General features: G+C 40.2%; 1 protein-coding gene across 1 annotated transcript; it reads right to left on the minus strand.

Moving 5' to 3' along the window:
* Nucleotides 1–2,576: 2,576 nt before the first annotated feature.
* Nucleotides 2,577–3,699, minus strand: LOC122043628. Its single transcript, XM_042604239.1, has 2 exons — nt 2,639–3,699; nt 2,577–2,589 (listed from the first exon to the last, which is right to left on the minus strand). The coding sequence occupies exons 1-2, from the start codon at nt 3,697–3,699 to the stop codon at nt 2,577–2,579; spliced, it is 1,074 nt and encodes a 357-aa protein (XP_042460173.1).
* Between the last annotated feature and the right edge of the window lie 10,065 nt (nt 3,700–13,764).

Consider the following 13,764-nt stretch of genomic DNA (forward strand, 5'->3'; position numbering starts at 1 on the left):
TTCCTGGGGTCCCTTTATGTAAACAAGGCCAAAATAAATTGTACCTTTTAAATACCTGAGAATTTGTTTGACCACCCTGTGATGCATGATTGTAGGCCTCTCCATGTATCTGCTCGCCATTCCAACAGAATATGACAGGTCCGGCCGTGTGTGAAGCAAATATCTCAGACAACCAACAATGCGCCTGTACTCCGTGGCGTCAACTGGAGTCCCTTCCAGGTCCTTATGCAACTGTGTCTTGGGTTCCATTGGATGCTTTGTGGCATTGCAGTCTGCCATCTTGAATTGAGATAGAATTTTCTTGGCATAAGCTGATTGTCTAAGTGAAATTCGGCTCTTCTGTTGCTCCACTTCAATCCCTAAGTAATAGGAGAGAAGACCCAAATCACTCATCTCAAATTCTGTCATCATTTGTTGTTTGAACTTGTTGATTTTCTCTGTGCTACCTCCTGTCACGATGAGATCATCGACATACACTCCAACAAGTATACTTTCTTCTCCTTCACCTCTTGTATATACTGCATGTTCTTGAATACATCTTTTGAAGCCGAGCTCTACCAGACTCCTGTTCAGCCGCATGTTCCAAGCTCGTGGAGCCTGCCGCAGTCCATAGAGGGCCTTGGATAACCTGTACACCTTGTGTTTCTGATTTTGTATTTCAAACCCTTCTGGTTGAGTGACATATATTTCTTCTTCCAGCTCTCCGTTCAGAAATGCCGACTTCACGTCTAGATGGTGTACCTCCCAGCCTTGATTTGCTGCAAGTGCAAGAATGACTCGAATAGTATCAAGTCTAGCGACAGGTGCGAATACCTCTTCAAAGTCGATGCCTTGTTTTTGCACATAGCCTTTAGCAACTAATCTTGCTTTATGCTTGACCACTTTTCCAGCTGAATCTTTCTTCAGTTTGAACACCTATTTTAGGCCGATAGGTTTGTGGCCTAATGGGAGCTCAGTTAGGGTCCAGGTCTTGTTCATCTCAATAGTCTTCAGTTCTTCCTCCATTGCTTCGTACCAGCAAGCCTCGGTTGCAGCTTCTTGGTAACAGGTCGGCTCTTCTGACATCATCAGCATTACCTCATTCTCCTCTTCATCAATACCAATTATTTCCTCAGTGTTGGCATAGATATCGGCAATGGACCTATAATGGACTGGCCCTTCATGAGACTCGGGTGAGGTAGTTGCTTGGGTGCTCGATGATGGTGTAGACGGACTTGATGCTCTTGTCGAAGATGGGGTAGCTAGACTTGATGATGGTGTGACATCTTCCGCCGCTGCCTCAATGTCTGCAGTAACAATCACCTCGTCGGTGTTGAATGCATTCACCACCACAAACTCAGGTAAGTCTTCTTTATCAGCACCTGCGTTCCATGTCCATTCACTATTTTCTTGAAATATTACATCTCTACTTACTTGTAGCTTGTTATGCCTTGGATCAAATAGACGATGAGCTTTACAGCCTTCTTCGACTCCTAAGTATACCATAGGTGAGCTTCTGTCGTCTAGTTTTTTAAGGTGAGGGGTTGTATTTTTTGCATAGGCAATACAACCAAACACCTTCAAGTGGGCAAGATGTGGCTTTCTCCCCATCCAAGCTTCAAATGGAGTACGTTCTCTTAGCGCTTTAGTTGGGAGACGGTTTAGCAGATAGACAGCATGCCTAACCGCCTCTCCCCAGAACCTTGCCGGCATATGTGTACCCTTGAGGAGAGATCTTGCCATAGCCATCACTGTGCGGTTACGACGCTCCACAACGCCATTCTGTTGGGGTGTGTAGGGAGCCGAAAGGTGCCTCTCAATTCCTTCATTTTCACAGAATCGAGTGAACTCCGTGGATAGAAACTCACCGCCACGGTCTGTCCGAAGTGTCTTGATCTTGTACTCAGTTGTGTTCTCCGTCACGGACTTGAACTTCTTGAATGCTTGGAATGCATCTTTCTTTGCTGTCAAGACAAATACCCACATCCACCTTGTGCAATCATCAACAATCAAAAAGAAATACTTGTTACCAGCAAGTGTACTTGGTGAAATTGGCCCGCAGATATCAGCATGGAGAAGTTCCAACGGCTTCGTCGCTCTAAAGTTTGCTTGGTGCGGGAATGACGATCTTGCATGTTTGGAGATCACACACACCTCGCAAAGCTTGTTCGTCTGGGGCAATAGTGGCACACCAACCGCCAATTTCTTCTCCCCCAACAGCTTCAAGTCATGAAAGTTTACATGTCCGAGCCTTGCATGCCATAACCAGGTGGGGTCTTCTAGACTTGCTTGGAGGCAGACTTGCTTGAATGTCTTCAAGGTTATCTTGTACAAGCGATTTTGCGTTCGCTTTACCAGCATCAAGAGCTTCCCGCTCCTATCAATCACCTTCATGGTATCTCCTTCCATTTGCACCTCGTTCCCAGCTTCTGTCAACTGACCAAGGCTTATGATATTACTACAAAGTTTCGGAATGTAGTATACCTCGTGGAGGGTCTTCTGATCGCCGTTCTTGCATTCGAACACAGCCGTCCCCTTGCCCATGATCTCAATGGTTGATCCATCGCCAAACCTCACCCTCCCGGTGATAGTTTCATCTAGTTCTTGAAACTTCTCGCGATGTCCAATCATGTGATTGCTGGCACCATTGTCAAGGTACCAAACGTCTTTGTCTTCACCTTTCTTGACGCCCCGGTACACCTCCGGTAGCAACCTCTCTTCACTGAGCAGAATGGTATCCTGCCGCTGAGATTCTTCGTGGAACATGGTCATCATTAGTGCTGGCTCTTCATCGGTGGCGCAAGTGAGGTGAGCCTCATCTCCACGACGCTTGCTGTAGCATTCAGATGCATAATGCCCCATTTTCTCACAATTGAAGCATTTTATGTGTCTCTTGTCACGAGTGCCACTGTTGTTGCCGCTAGTGCCTCCTGCACTATCTTGGCGCTGTGTACCACGACCACGACCGCGCCCTCGCCCACGCCCACGCCATTTGCCACGACTAGGGCTGCTGGACCCACGCCCCTTTCCTCCTGACGAAATGTCCACGTTGCTCCCCTTCTGTCGCATTTGCCATTCGGCATGAGTTAATAGGAGCTCACCTTCAGTGCCGTTGGTGTTGCTGCGTAGTCGTAGCGTTCGTTCTTCGTACGCCTTTAGTCGCCCTATAGCCTCCTCAAATGGTATAGACTCAAGGTCATAGAATTGCTCAATACCAGCAACAATAGGAAAGAATTTATCAGGGACAGAATCGAGCAATTTTTTTACCAACGAGGAATCTTCAAGCATGGTACCAAGGGTGGAGAACTTGCTGCTTAGGGCGCTGAGTTTGCCAGCAAACTCATCAATCGTTTCGGTCTCTTTCATCCGGAGAGCGTCAAACTCACTCTTCAATGTTTGTACACATGCCTTCTTTACCCGATCACTACCAAGGTACCTCGTCTTGAGGCTGTCCCAGACTTCCTTCGCCGTCTTCTTTGTTGCGATCTGGAGAAGGATGTCTTCGGGGACACACTGCAGGATGTATGCACGTGCCTTTTTATCCTTCTTTGCATCCACCTGGGCTCCTTCCGCTGGCTCCACCGCCTCCCAGACTCCCTGGGCATCAAGAATCGCCTCTATCTTGATTGCCCACACAGTGTAATTGTGTGGGCTTAGCATCGGATAGGGAAATGACACTCCGCCGTTCTCCTTTGCAGCAACTTGTGGGATGCCAGACATTTTTGTGGAATTGTAGATTCTTGGGTGTCTTATACTACCAAGGCTCTGATACCAATTGTTGGTTCAGAATCTATGAGCAGCACCCCGATAATACACACAAAAATAATAAAGAAGATAAAAATAAAACAAAAAGAAACGTAGTAGCTTGGGAAAAATTAATCTTGCCGTGCTGCTATTTCCATTCACATTTGTGTTGTATATATACACCACAAGTGATAAGATCTTACATCACTTAAACCATAGAAATAATGCCACGTAAGCTATAAAATAGGAAAGACTAAGTTATCAAAAATATTAAACGAAACGTTATAACTAAAACTTATCATGTCCGATTTATTTGAATTTATCCGGATTATTTGCTCACAGTCAGGTGGTGACTCATGGAGGCAGTGGTGTCAAGCATAGACGATAGCGCATAGAAGAGGAGGCAACGTCAGTGGCTGCTCGGCAGCAAGGTTCGAAGGTGACAACATTGCGTGGCGGCACAACACCTCAAGCACGCGAGGACAGAGACGCGAAGGGGTATCTTGCTCGCAACTGGTAATGATGGCAACCAGTGGAGAAGGACGCTCATGGCAGAGAAGGGCAAGCAAGTGTCGATAAAAGGAGGCAGCGCCGGTGGTCGAGGAAGGTGTGCATCAGCGTCTTTATCGTACAGCGTCGCGACGTTGGATCGGATTATGTTGCGGAACGCCAGTGGAGAAGACTTGATGCAACAACGAATAGCTGTCGGTGCTCACGAGGAGGTAAGGTTGCTCTCCATGGCCGAAGGAAGGAGGTTCTCCGGCGGATAGTGGGGAAACGAGGCGGTGGTCGAGAGCACAGCGCCGCACGCGTGCGAGAGTAGGCGACCACGATAAGTTTATTAAACTTAGGGTTTAATAACCAAAACTTAACTATTATATGTAATCAACTCCTCATTTAATTGAGTATTTTAAATAGGTTTTTCTTTTACCCATAAAATCTAAAATAATTTCTTTAAAATCTAGAAAAATTTCAGTAAATTTTGAAAATTCATATAAACCTATTTCCTGATAAATTATCCACTAAATTATATTTATTTCCTTTAAAATAATTTAATTATGTCACGTTTGAATTATATATAAATCTTTATTATATTTTTGGCATATTACAACAACACAACTTAAGTTTGAATCTTTGTCAATATCAAACTCAAGTTATTAGCTAGTAGTTCCAGCACCAACACTAGCATGCTCCTTATCCTGAAATTAAACAAAACAAAAAGTAAAAAAAAAAAAACAAGAGAAAAGCATAAATGAAAAGTATAAAGAAACTTGGGTTGACTCCCAAGAAGCGCTTGTTTACAGTCATAAGCTTGACCCCTTATTTAGCTCATCTAAATCTCACTCTTGGAGGAGTGAGATATTTTAGAACCCTCTTGCTAAGGGTTCTTGGCCTTGTATCTATCTTAATCCTTGCTCATGGAGGAGCAAGGTATTTGCTTGCTCTAGGTCTTAGGGCATCCTTAAATATGCCCATCTTCAAATGGTTCCCATGAAATCGTCCATGTGGTTGCTGTGAAAAATATGCCCTACCACAAACATACTTGAGAAGATATTGATTAATAACTTCATATATATCAAATGAAAGTTTACCTACATTAATCATCAAAGTGAGTAAATTATCAAACATGGTTTCATGTGTGGTTAGGCTAGGTTCTAGCTCTAGTGGATGAGTGACTAAAAGAGGTGATTCTTGGAGCTTGGTCTCCACTACACAAGTTCCTACACTTTAATCATCAAAAATTTCTAATCTTGCAACATTCATAGTGTCCAGTGGTTATGCGATAGAAAGAAGTGATTCTTGGGGCATTGCTTTCACACTACAAGTACCTACACTTCCATCCATAATATCATCATAGACATGATAGAATATATCAAGATTAACATCAACAATAGGAGTAACAACAATATTGGTAGCTGCAACTAATGTTGGATCGAGAAGCGCTAGAGGGGGGTGAATAGCGCTCGTGGTTATTTCAGCGATTTAAAACTACGAGTAGAAATGTAGCGGAATAAAGAGAATAATCAAACATAAAGACACAAGGAATTACTTCGTTCGGAGCCTGTGACGACTCCTACTCGAAGGCCCGCGATCCTTGATCGCTTTCCGTGGGCAACAACTATAATATCGTCAATAGTACAAGTATGAAATGAGTACAGAAAATCTAAGCAATATCGACAACGGAATTTACAGAAATCGGAGCGTCGGGTTGTCGGTGTCAAGTCGCAGCACTTCCGGGTCGTCTTGTTAGAATCTAGTTGCAAAGGGATCACTTGGTATTCGTTGTTGTGAGTTGCTGGTTGAGACCCTCTTATAAAGGGTGTTCAAGGCGCCTCCATCAAGCTCCAAGGCGCCCTGAATCCCTAAGTATTATCCCGTAAATGACTCTGCGATGAAGCTTTGACCGCTGCCTTTTATCCATCTCAAGGCGCTTCATCACTGTCCAAGGCGCCTTAAACCACCTGTTCAAGGAGCCTTGAGCTCCCTTCAAGGTGCCTCCAACCCTTCTAGACAGCTGGCTTCGGCTCGCACCCGAGGCGCCTCCAAGCTCCATGGAGGTGCCTCGGTACTGTTCATCCGAGGCTATTCTTTGTACTTTGGTCCCTGCAAGATACATTAATCCAAAATATACCCTGCAGCACAAAGTTAGCACATAAAACATAATAATATAAGTGAACGACAGTCATCGGACTGTCCGAGTCTGACTTCGGGTTTCCCACCGGAAACCCTAGGTCGACCCGACGCCTACTGTTCCCTCTACGGGGAACGCGTCCTCACCTACTCCCCTCAGGAGAGATTACCTGATGTCAGTCCGGTCCTCCAGACCGACTGGACTTTCCGCCTAGGGTTACCACCCCCTAGGACCTAGGGTTACCATCCCCTAGGATTTTTCTCCACCTAGGGTTACCACCCCCTAGGACCTAAGGTTACCCCGCCCCCCCTCTTAGGATTTTCCTCCACCTAGGTTACCACCCCCTAGGACTAAAGGTTGCCGCCCCTTAGGGTTTTCCGCCACCTAGGGTTACCACCCCCTAGGACCTAAGGTTGCCCCCCCTTAGGATTTTTCCTTCACCTAGGGTTACCACCCCCTAGGACCTAAGGTTACCCCCCCTTAGGTTTTCACCTTGCCTAACCATAGCTAGGCCTTTTGCCTAAGCATCACTTCGGACTTTCCTGTAAGCTCCATGAACCTTGTTAGATAACACCACAGCTTAACTTTGAACCCTTTACCATAATCAAAACTCAGGTTCGATTATCTGGTGCTCACTACACCAACAACTAACTCTTTTGCTTCTAGTGCTATCTTCATGGCTTCATTTGCTTTGTTTTGAGTTGCAATAAAATTTTCAAGCATGATTTGTAAGTTATAAGACCTACTACAATTATCGGTTATATGCCTTGTTGTTTCACACACTTCATAATATAATTGTTGTTGCAACCAATCATTATAGTTGGGGATAACACCCTATTTTCTCCACCTACTCTATATGCAGTCAACTAGTAATGGACAATCATCAATCACATGTCATGTTGCACCACAAATCTCACAACAATAGGGAGAAAAATTCATAGCATTAAATTGATTAAACCATTGATTATGAGCATCTATTTTGCTTTATCAGAGAAATACAAGAAAATGCAACAAAAGAGAACAAAAAAAAAGAAATCTAGATTAACCACAATGTTATTCAACTATTATTAATTGACACAGTCTCTGGCAACGACACAAAAAACTTAATGTGATAAATCTGCAAGTGTATATATAGAAGTGTCATCAAGCAATAAAAGATCAAATACACAGGGACTGTGAATCACGTACTAGTTGGATTGACAAAATAGGTTATCTAGATGATCACGGGTGTGTGTAGTCACAAGAACGAGTGAGAAAGTTAGAAGGAAAGTTGAGAGAGATTGTGAGAGGGGTAAAAATGAGAAAATTGAGGGAGAGGTAGAGAAGAGAGCTGAGTCAGATGAGTGAGTGTAGGGTGAAGTGATTCTAGGACTTTGATTTCACTCAAATGATTATAAACACCTAATCTATCTTTGGTTTCCTATCCTCAATGGGTATTTATGTAGGTAGACCATCCTATGGTATCCGATGTGAACTTTTGCTTCTACAATAGTATATCAACCCTAATCATTTTCTATAGGAGTTCGGATCATCTGTCCCAAAATCATGTGTCCCCTCTGTCCTGCTCACTGATTAGACGGACCAAATCACATCTCAAAGATGTTGCACACATCTCAAGGATTTCATGACCGTCTAATTGATAAGGGGACACAGGGACACGGGGACACATGATTTTGGGGCAGAGGATCCAAACTGTTCTATAGGGAATTAAGTTTGATCCATTAAGCTCTATAATGGCCTAGGGCTCCTCGCCGCAACTAGGTTACACTTTCGTATCTAACTGTCCACATCTCGATTTTCTACGGGTCAGAGGATTAGATTCTCCTTTTGATTCATTCTCAAACCCTCATGGGATATGAATCTTGTGCTTTTGGTATCGAGTTTGTATTAATACGATAGATCTGGATCATAAACACACATTTTATCAAACAAGTAACATGCAAACTCAATAGATTGAATGAAAAGATATTCACATAATAAAAGGGCTACTCCCTATATTCTAGAATCATGAGGACTACTCAATAACAAAGGACTTACAATCCAAAGACACAAATAAAGGCATTCATATAGGTGAAAATAATGAATAGAGATAGAGAGATGCTTAGGGAGAAGATTTTTCAGTGTTTTCAGAGTGGTTCCCTTGCATCGGAGGTGGACGAATTACTGGAGTGGATAAAGATGATGGCTCGAGGGTTTTACCTAGAAACCCTCTCCCAAGGAGGAGGACAAATTCCTCTGGTCCAAGATCTCTCAAGTAAGGGTTTGCTTGACCCTTTTATACCTCCTCCCAAGTTATCCAAATCTGTAAAATTACTTAGCTTCACCAAAACTAGTTTTTCAACCATTAAACCTAATTTTCTCTAGTTGAATCCTAAATTAAAGTTATATCTCTTAAAATTATCTACATTTACATATATAGTTCAACCCATGGCACAAACCGAGCAAAATGTTATGGTCATTCAAAGTTCAGTTTACAGTTTGGGTCGAGCGAGGTAAATCTGCTAGATTTATAGGGTTCCACAAAAATAGTTTTTTTGACCATTAGATCTAGATTTCTCGAGTTGGACCTTGAAGAAAAGTTGTATATCTTGAAGTTACCTACATTTTAATTTTGGTTCGACCTATAACTCAAATTGAGCAAAAAGTTATGGTCATTCAAAATTCAGTCTGCAGTGCAGGCAGAGGCCCGCCACAGCCCCTGGCGGTCGCCATGGGCGCCCATAGGAAAATGACTGATTTGGCCATGGGTCATGGCCAGCCACATAGGTGCCCATGGTGGGCACTATTGGAAAGTGTTTGGTGTTATTTTCACCCTAATTTCTTCTGTATAAACCAGTTTGAGTCATGGGACATTGTCAAAATATATTCCTTGATTAAATTTTCATTTTGATGGTCTTTTGAATCCTTTTTCTTTGTGGATGATTCGTGTGTTTGGTTTGATAATGAGGCTTGATATTCAATGCTCCATTTTAACTTCAAATTCATGTCTTATTAATAAAAACAAGCAAAGAGCAATTCTCTAAATTAAAAGTAACAAAAATAAGCACACAAATATGAAAACATGAAATATATGAATATAAAATGGGATATCGATATGATGTGTGTCAAACTATGTTAAAAAACCTATATAAAATGTGCACATCACCTATCCTTGAAAAGTTAATGAAGTTTTAAAAATCGAGAATAAGCAGCGAGCACTATTTACCCTCCCCCTCTAGCACTTTTACGATCCTACATTCTCCTCGGTGGATGGAGATTGTGATAGGTGATGGTATTCGATGAGGTAGGGAATCTCATTTCTTCTTCATACGATCATATAAAGGTGGAGATGCGACGTGTGTGATGCTAAGAAATCCAAAGCTTACGGATGAGATGTTTGACGAAGAGGGAGGGAATCTCGTTTCCTCTTCATGAAGTCGGATGTGACCATTGGAGATGGAGATGTGGAGGGATACCCCTTTCGTCTCTTCTCTTTGATGGATGGAGATAGATCTACTGAGCCTTATCGGTGGATGAGGAAGGAGATGGATTGCTGGTGATTGCGGATGGAGTGGTCATCGACTCCTTGTTGGCTTGTGTGAGGTTGAGAAGAGGAAGAAGATGATACCCTATATCTAGAATGAATGAATTGAATGCCCCTTCCCAAGTGAGCTGGTTGCTTCAAGAGGTGAATTGCCACCACGCGCCACTGCCGTACTAGGAAGCATGTCCAGGTCGTGTTGGCCACATAGAGCTGTTGGAATCGACTTTAAATCGTTGTAGTTAGGGATAGGAATAGACTGTGTCAAGGGACATGGTTAGGCCATGTTGGCATCTATTTTGTGTGTTTGAGTCTTCCTTTGATGCCAAGGTACATTCATATTTTAGACAAAATGCAATGAATTATAAAGAATTTGAAATAAAGCTCAAAATTAATATTTTTCTCATAAAACATGGTATGAATCAACATTTAGCCATACAAGAGGGTTAAAACGTCAAACATAATAGCAATATAATATATCAAAATGTCATTACAAATATCTTGTATAATTGAGTCTATAATCACAAGTATATCTTAAATAGTTCAGTACTCTTATTATCCCTTTTGAGTATTTAACACCGAGATTACTAGTTATCTACTTAGTTTATTTACTACGTAGACTAACTCTAGTCGTGTATGACTCATTAAGTATATCAAACGTCCAACCACTTTGGAATGCTTATCTAACAGATACTCTTTTCTTGATTTTTTAATAGATCTTGATTCATATCTATCAAAGTTCGTGCTAACGTAGTATCACCATTGATGAATTTCTTAAGAATCTTATATGCAAAATGAGACTGACTTAAAATAAGTCCTTCTGATATTCTAAGAATTTTAATTTTTAGAAGCACATCAATTAGGCTCATATCTTTCATGTCAAATCTTACATCTTATCATTGCTCCCAATGATAAGTATGTCATCTACATAAAGACATAAAAATAATATAATCATTTCCTATAGCTTTCGTGCTGACACATTTGTCAAATTCATTGATTTTAAATCCACTTTCCTTCATCGCATTATCAAAATTTTCATGGTACTAGTTTGGAGCTTGTTTCAAGCAGTATAACGACTTTACTAATCTATAAATCTTATTTTTTGTCCTTAGGACATAAAACCCTCTAGGTTGCTCCATGTAGGTTTTTTTTTCCTAAATCTTTATTTAGAAAAAAAAAATGATTTTTATATCCATTTGATGTATTTCTAGATTCCATAAAGTGGCAATAGCTAATAATACTCTATTAGGTGTTATTCTAGATACTGAAGAATACATATCAAAGTAATCAAGGTCTTCACATGTCCATAATATTTAATTACCAATCTGGCCTTGTACTTATCAATTATACTATCTAATTTTATTTTTTAGTTAAATTCTTCTTGCAATCTAGTGGTTTACTTTCCGGAAGAAGATCCATAAGTTCTCAAGTGTGGTTTTATAAGATAGAGTCAGTTTCAAAAGTAATTGTCTTTTCCATTAAGGTTCCTAAAAATAGCATACTACTTCTCAGTAACTTTTAAGTACATTTTCTAGCATTAAAGTGATAAAATTCATTCCGAAGAATGTTTCCATCTGAGCTCTTTTATTTCATCTGAGCTCAACCTCAACTAATTCATCTACTTCTTCTTGTTGTGGTTTAAATGCCCTTTTTGTGGAACTTGTCTCCACTTGAGTCTTATAATTAAGGAAACATATGTTCGAAGAATGAGACATTTCTCTATTTAATAATCAAGTTCTTATGTATCTTTGGTATTTGAGACTCAACACAATGAACCAATAAGCACTATTGTTTATGTGCAGATTCAATAAATATACAATCAATAGTTTTTGATCCTGTCTTCATCCTTTTCAGATTAGGCACCAAAGCCTTTACAAGATACCCCCACATTCGTAAGTATTTATAGGATGGTTATCTTTCATTTTACAACTCATAAGGACTCTTATCTATTTTCTTTCGGAATACCTTATTTAAACGTTACTTGTTAATACAGCTTCCACCACATGTAGTTTGGCAATCCAAAATTTAATAGAAGAGCATTCATCATCTCTTTTATGGTGTGATTCTTTCACTCAGTAATACCATTTTGCTAAGGAGGATAGGAAGTTGTTATTTTGTGTCTAATCTCATGTTCAACATACAACTCAGTAAACAATGATACATATTTACCGTCTTGATCACTTCGCACTACCTTAATCATTTTATTAAAATAGTTCTCAGCCTTATTCTAATAGAGAACAAATTTCTCTATAGTTTCATCCTTATTTTTGAGAAGATACACATAATAATATTTTGTGTTATCTTAAACAATAGTGATGAAATACTTATTCCCACCATGTATCAGTACCCCTTTTAGGTCACACATGTCGGTATGAATTAGGCTGAGTGGTTCACTTCCTCTTTCAATATATTGGAATGATTACCTTGTCATTTTCAATTCAACACACACTTGTGTTTTGAATCAAGGTGGAATGTAGGTATGCTTTGCATGCTAATTAATTTATGCAACACATCATAGTTAACATGTCCTAGTCTACATGCCATAAAAAGGAAGACTCAAACATATAAACCGAGAAACTTTCATTTTTATTCAACTTGGGTCATTACACTTAGCTTAAATAGCCTATTAGCTATATATCTTTTCTTACAAACATTTCATTTTTGAACAAAACAACTTTGTTTGATAAAAAAAATAATGTAAAAACCATGTTTGCTCAGAAGTGATATGGATATCACAGTCTTTCGAATCTAAAAAAACATATAGCACATTCTTCAGAATCGGCTCCTTGCCCAAGGTCTTTTTCAGCATCACTTTCCCTTAGCCCTTAATGTCTCAGGTTGTCTAGTTCTCCATGAACAACTTTTTCCCATCTTGAATTTTTCAAAGTTTTGGAACAACTCCTTATTGGAGCACGCATGTCGGATGACATCGGTATCAATCCACCACTATCTTGGGGTTGAACCCCCAAGTTTACTTAGAGATCACAACATAGAGATCCAAGTTTGACCCCTTTAGTTTTGTCCACCAGGTTGGCCTCGCTCTTCTTCCTCGGGTTATTGCATTCCGAGGTCACAGTTGTAGCATTTCTTAGAGAATTTCTTTTTAATGCTTCCTCTAGGTCCCACTTTAGAATATCTGGAGTACTTCTGTTTTGAGCTTAGACTGTATTTGATTAAATTGGTTCATAGTAGACTAAGAGAACAATTTTTCTCTAAACTCTTATTGTCTTCCACAATGTAAAGTCTAACAACGAAATTCTCAATTCATCTGCTTAAGGTAGTTATTGAAGTTCTTCTAGTCAGGAGGTAGCTTCTCAATGATAATTATCACCTGGAAGATTTCACTCAGCACCATACCTTTTTAAGTAAATCTCATATAGAATCACCTAAGCAGCTTGAGTACTTCTCGAGCCCGAGTGAGTTTGAAAATATTTTATTTAGTTGCACTCAACACTGATCATCTACATGCAAACTATGAGCACACGGCCTAAAGCATATGCCTCTACTGGTATATTATCTTGCATTTAACATTTTTCCCCCTTTATGGGTTTAGTATTTAAGTTGAATAAAATTCCATCTTATATAAAAGTTACTTTTAAATATATTTTAATACTTCTAGTGTTGATTATGGATTATCTATGTAGGGAAAGGTATTACTCATAAAATTCATTGGCAGTAATAAAAAACATAAGTTTAATAGCAAAGGCACCACCCTTTATGTTACCATCAAGTTCTCCCATCGGCAATATCCGACCCTCCATTGATTGCTCATCGACATGAATATTAGTGGTGCTGACTAAGGTTCTTGTAGTGCTAATTAAGATTTTAATGTTTACAATATCTTAAATAATATTGCTTCATATATAAATTCTCTAATCTTTCAAAGATG

This window comes from Zingiber officinale, chromosome 1B (assembly GCF_018446385.1).
Source record: "Zingiber officinale cultivar Zhangliang chromosome 1B, Zo_v1.1, whole genome shotgun sequence".
Lineage (NCBI taxonomy): Eukaryota > Viridiplantae > Streptophyta > Magnoliopsida > Zingiberales > Zingiberaceae > Zingiber > Zingiber officinale.

Bases quoted from the DNA above. Each gene is read 5' to 3' on its own strand.
- LOC122043628 (XM_042604239.1), bottom strand. From the start codon at position 3,699: ATGTCTGGCATCCCACAAGTTGCTGCAAAGGAGAACGGCGGAGTGTCA.